Source organism: Pezoporus wallicus, unplaced genomic scaffold (assembly GCF_028554395.1).
Source record: "Pezoporus wallicus isolate ANWC-B61680 ecotype Strahan unplaced genomic scaffold, APGP_CSIRO_Pwel_v1 contig_5967, whole genome shotgun sequence".
Lineage (NCBI taxonomy): Eukaryota > Metazoa > Chordata > Aves > Psittaciformes > Psittacidae > Pezoporus > Pezoporus wallicus.
The window spans coordinates 3,200,840-3,206,091 of NW_026639377.1; the positions used below are offsets into that span (position 1 = coordinate 3,200,840).

Here is a 5,252-nt window from a genome sequence, read left to right on the forward strand (position 1 = left end):
AGGTGTGGAGGGGCTCAAGCAATTATCAGACCTGTGCTTAACGTTGTATTTTTTAGTTATGCCTTTGATGTTATTTTAATGCATTTTTAAAGGCAAAAGTGCTGAAGAATTTTAGCACCTTGAAGGTTCTTTTTTTCTGCCAGAGATTTTACACTTCAGTTGCTCTTAAGAATATGTTTATATGTGTAATAAAATATTAATTCCCTTGTCTGTGAAATGCCAGACATGTTGTAATGGTGTTTTATTACCTTTAAACGTAGGATGAAACCTGCCATGTGCAGCAGTGTTTTATAGGTCTGTATGGTGGAAGATTTTTCTCCATCATTTTGGACTTTTTCCCACTAAAGTCCATGACAAAAGTTCTTTTGGCCTCAATGGGAGTTGGGTAAAATATTTTTGTAGGGTCTGGACCAAAATGTAATTATTTAATGCTTACAGTAACTGTGATAAAGATCTCTTCGTGATCCAGGATATTATTACAGTCTTTAACTAGACGTGTATGTAATAGTAGTACTGTGCAAGGGTACTAGCCATTGCAACTTATTCCTGGAAACTGGGAGTCAAGTTTGGGGAAGAATCTGTTATGTAGGCAGCAGTAATGTGATCTGATATCCATAACGATGAGTTAGCTTTTTGCAAGACTGGAAAATGATGATTTGCAGTTAGATGAGTCAGATCTTCCCTATTCAAGAAAGGGAATACTGTAAGTGTTTCCGCTTACTGTGCATATCCAGCACAACTGTAATTCTGAAGACAAGCACTCTGTAGTACAGTGTCTCACTTATAATTGTGCTCTTGGGACTTAATCTGCACTTAAGGCTTTTTTGGTGTAGTAACAGGACTGAAAATAAGGCATAAACTCTGAATGATGTAAAATTCACCTTTACTTAGGTAATGCTGGGTTTTCTTGTAGAAGAGTCAAATCAAATCTTAAGCCAATGTGTGAAGGGAAATGGTTTGGAGCGCCTATGATAGAGAAATCCGTTGGATTTGTGAAAAGTACTTTTCTACTTTGGATGCTTGTACTGTAGTCAAGCCAATGTAGTTACCCATTCTTTGAAGTGCAAAAGTGCATCTGTATTTGCTGCAGAAGGAACAGCAGTAAGAGGAAGTTGAGATAATAGCGTTTGCTGGCAGTTGCCAGATTTGCCCTTGGAGTCTTAATATTATTAACCTCTAGCTAGCTGAAGGTTCCACCTGGGTGATAAATTCCTAGGGGTATAGAGAAGCCCTAGGAACTCCAGTAGCTTCTGCCTTTGAGTTGTACCTTACATAAAGGATATGTGGTCAGAGCGTGCACTTTAACACTTTCTAGGTGCCGGAATGTTCATTGGGATTTTAATAGCTGGCATAATATGAAGGACCAGTGACACAGCGCAGAAGAAAGCTGCCATGCTTGCCCCTGATGATTACGTATCTGCAAGTCTGTCTTCTGCTTTTTCCAGTGCTTACACGAGATCAGCTGCATTTGGTCAAACCAAAAGATTTATCAGCCTGAGTATCTTTGTGTGTGTCTTATGACCAGTAGCAGATGTTGAAGGAAGAATATAAGAACAGGGAATTTTTAATATGACCCTCCCTGTATATCCCCACAGATCTGGGCAATGTAGAACTGGATTTTCCAGAGTTACAGATAACGTACAAAGCACTGTGCTTAGTTCATGCTCTTGTTTGAGTTTGTAGAATACTTTCTGAAACTGTTTATATTGTTAGTCTTAACAACAGCTTAGCTTAATAAGAGGTAATATAAGCTTAATATAAGGTAATTGCTTTTCTTAAGTTTTAAGAACAGTGAAGGTCAGTATTGTAAAATTGTGTATGTGTGTATGAAAAGCATTTCCTCTCAGTTTTAATTACTCTAGACTCTCTGTTAGAGGCAGGATTTCAGGTTATGGCCTGGTCTGAAGTCACCAAACTGACCAAAACACAGAGAGTGAGAACTCGGATGTGGGAAGGTTGGGGAGGTAGGCAGGAAGAAAGTCTGATCTTACATTTTGACTGCAACACCCTGTTTAGCTCAGTTGTCCCCTAGAGCATACCCTGCTGTCAGTTACTGGGAAATCTGGGCTCTACACTGCTTTGTGATGGAAATCTGAGAGGACCAGAGACATTAAATGCAAACTTACTTGTACTATTACTTTTTATATATGCATAAAATATATATAATTATTTCAGTTGTTATTGAATCAATTTCCTTTTAACTTGCAGGTATCCAAGCTAGAAAAAAAGGAAGAAATTTCTCTAGTTGAAGATACGGACTGATTTGCTGTCTTGTTTAACTGTGGTAATTAACTTGCTAAGCAGAATAGCAGAATGTTCAAAACAGGACTAATATTGTGATGATGGGCAGAGATGACCCAAACAGTTGTTGACATGACCATAGTAAATGGTATTTGTAATTTTTTTGGTTTTGTTTTGATTGACTTCCCATTTTATTCCCAATATACTTACACTGTAGTTTGGCTAAGGAATCATTTATTAAGGATTTTCTTCAACTTCCTGAGTTAATAGCCTTTAATGAAAAATATTTGGGTATCAACCATAAATAAATGCAGGGTACTTACTGTTCCGTGAAAGTGAATACATACACAAGTAGTAAGCTTGGTTCTGACAACTTGGGATATGATTTTTGAAAACATTTAGCTGAAAGTATAAAATTTTAACAGCTCTGGCATATGCTGTAGAGGGGAAAAACTCATTTTACTTTGCAATAAACTTGTAATTTTGTAATGCTAATTGGCTCAGTTCTTACTTTATGTATTTTTTATTTAGCTAGCATGGGCCATGCAGTCTGGTTGAGTGTTTTCAGTGGCCACATAAGGTGTAATTTGGCAAGGAAGTAAGTCTAACTTGAAGCAGATGGGTAATCCCATTGTTAGTGGGATCCAAATTAGAGTTCAGCTTCTTGTTTTGCATGTACTTGCTGTGTAACCTGTGACAAAAAACTTTAAAATCTTTGACTTAATTTTCTCAGAAAGGAGCAATATCTACTTCATCAGGATGGTTAGCGAATTGCTTCATTGTTACTGCTCACCAAGATCCTCAGTTGTATTTTAAGGAATTTGAATAAAGTTGGCTTGGTGTGATTTCCCTCCTGGCATTTTTGATGTGTAAATGTAGTTGATGTACCTGAAATAAGACATATCTTCTGGTGCAATATATCTTGAATAGAGAGGACACAAGGTTGGTATCCACGCCACTGTTGCTGTTCCTATCTGCTCTGGTGCTGTTTGTCCAGGAGGTGTGATCTGTTATCAGTGACCATGCCAGCAGTGAGTGGTTGGAGTTGTCCACATAATCCCTTTACTGTTTGAATCAAGCCTCTGGAAATGGAGTTAGTACTGCAGAATGAAGTATAAAGCCAGCTTCCTTTCAGCACCTTCCATCTGCTGTTTGCAAAAACTTATTTTAACTTCACAGCTTCATCAGTCTTTTAACTGTGTCCCATGCTATGGAATAATAAAAAGGTACAAGGATAGGCTTGTTCCTTCTCATGAGTCTCTCTTCTGCTCATTCATTTAATGTTTGGCCAGTTCTTCTGCTTTAAAAAAAAAAAAAAAAAAAAAAAGAGTTGAAAGTTGTGCTTTTAATAGGGAAAACTAGAAGTGCATTTCTGAGGTTCTGAGCAAACAATGCTGTGACTGCGACAGCAGGAGAGCTTAGGCCAAGTGAGACTCTTAAAACTGGTCATATATTGTGTTAATGAAAAATGCCTGCTAAAAGGGCATGTTCTCCACATTTGTTTTCCACAATCCAGAAAGCCAGAGTTAATTCAGTTGCAGTTAAAGGTGCTGCACTGTTCTTGGTGGGTTTGTTATATGGTATGCATTTAGACCTTAGTGGTTGTTGCTGGTACTAAGATGTTTGCGATTCATCTTCCTTCACCATCATTTGAGCACTTCTGCTTCCTGTTCCTGACAGAGGGAAGTGGATGAATTTTGAACAGAAGTTCACTGTACATTTGAAGGCTTCTTCCTTTTTTTTTTTTAAGTCCCTGAAGTTACTGATTCTCTTCCCTGACAATCACAGAAGAGGAAAAAAGGAAACATTTTCTTTCATTTAAATAAAAAAAAAAAAGAAAAAAAAAACCCCAGTGTTTACATGTGTTCCCTGTTACTTTTGTTATCCTGAATATTTCAGACATTCAATGATTAAACAGTTGTGCTTCTTTGCAATGGCACTTATACCATGTATACAAATTCCATATTATTTATTACCTGCTAATGCTGAATACAGATTGTATCGGCCCACCCTTACTTTCCTTTTACTGTTCTGAATTTTTCACTGTAGTGTGTAGCCCCTAGTTCAGCCGTTATCAACACTTAACTCCTATTTTATCTGCGCTGGGAACAGGAAATAAATGTAAGACGTAGCTGCTGACATTCACTGTTTAGTAGTGATGGCTATTATGATAAAGGTCATGTTATGGAGGTTTCCTTTTAGTTTAAGCTTCGTAAAAAGGGTGAATTATTTAGATGTCCGTGTAAAACTGGTGTTTGACTCATTGGCTGTGTAACTAACTGAAGGTAAGAACTACCCCACCGCTAACTAGAGGATGCACCTACTTTTGGTGCTTGGGTTAGAACACTAGAGTGAGGGATGGATAAACTTTCCTGCTCATCATTATGCTGCCACAGCTCCCACCATGTGACAGAAAAGTGTGTAGTTGTAAAATCATCTTCCTTTGAAATCGCAGCTTTATTGTATATGAAGGGGACCGTGAGGAAAGGGGGGGAGCAGCAAAAGTGAAGCATCTTTTAACAGTCAAACCAGCATGAGCTAAATATATAGTTGCTTCTGGGCTAAGTAATTAAACACAAATTAAATGCTTTCTGCGGCCAGGAAGGTAAACGATGAGGAATGTGCCTACGGGCAGGACGCAGCTATTATTTCCTCTGTTTCCTGAGCCCAGCCCCGAGCGGCGGCAGGCTGTCCCGCAGCTCCCCCTGAGGCAGCGCTCAGCCGAGGACACTGATTTACAGCTGCCGTGAGGTAAAAAATCTCCAGTTCCTCACGAGCGATGTTTATTTCACACGGTAAACGACGCCCGGCGTCTCCTCTCCTCAGTTCAGGTAAAGAAAACGCACTTTGTACCACAGACTTGGTACCCTCCACGCCCGGCGCCAAACAGAGTGGGCCTGCTCGCTGGGCGGGAGAAGCCCCGTTCCCGCCCTCCCCCGGCAGCCGGTCACGTGCGGCGGGCGGTGCTCTCACATCCCGGCGGTGGCGCGGGCGTAGCGCGGTGTTCGGTG

The 5,252-nt window shown here is 39.8% G+C and overlaps 2 protein-coding genes across 3 annotated transcripts in view; one reads left to right on the plus strand and one right to left on the minus strand.

The window, feature by feature from the left end:
• The window catches only part of NADSYN1 (NAD synthetase 1), a 32,168-nt gene extending 29,432 nt beyond the window's left edge, over positions 1-2,736 (plus strand). The window contains exons 21-22 of one of the 2 annotated variants that reach the window (XR_008972772.1): positions 1,316-1,413; positions 2,209-2,736. Coding sequence is in view for 1 of the 2 variants with exons in the window: in XM_057414358.1 (XP_057270341.1) it covers positions 2,209-2,262 (54 nt within the window). In the remaining variant the exon portion in view is untranslated. The remainder of the gene's footprint in view (positions 1-1,315; positions 1,414-2,208) is intronic. The other variant, XM_057414358.1, reaches the window with a different exon arrangement.
• DHCR7 (7-dehydrocholesterol reductase) overlaps positions 1-3,012 on the minus strand; it is a 42,803-nt gene extending 39,791 nt beyond the window's left edge. The window contains exon 1 of the mRNA XM_057414362.1: positions 2,992-3,012. The gene's annotated coding sequence lies outside the window, so the exon portion shown is untranslated. The remainder of the gene's footprint in view (positions 1-2,991) is intronic.
• Between the last annotated feature and the right edge of the window lie 2,240 nt (positions 3,013-5,252).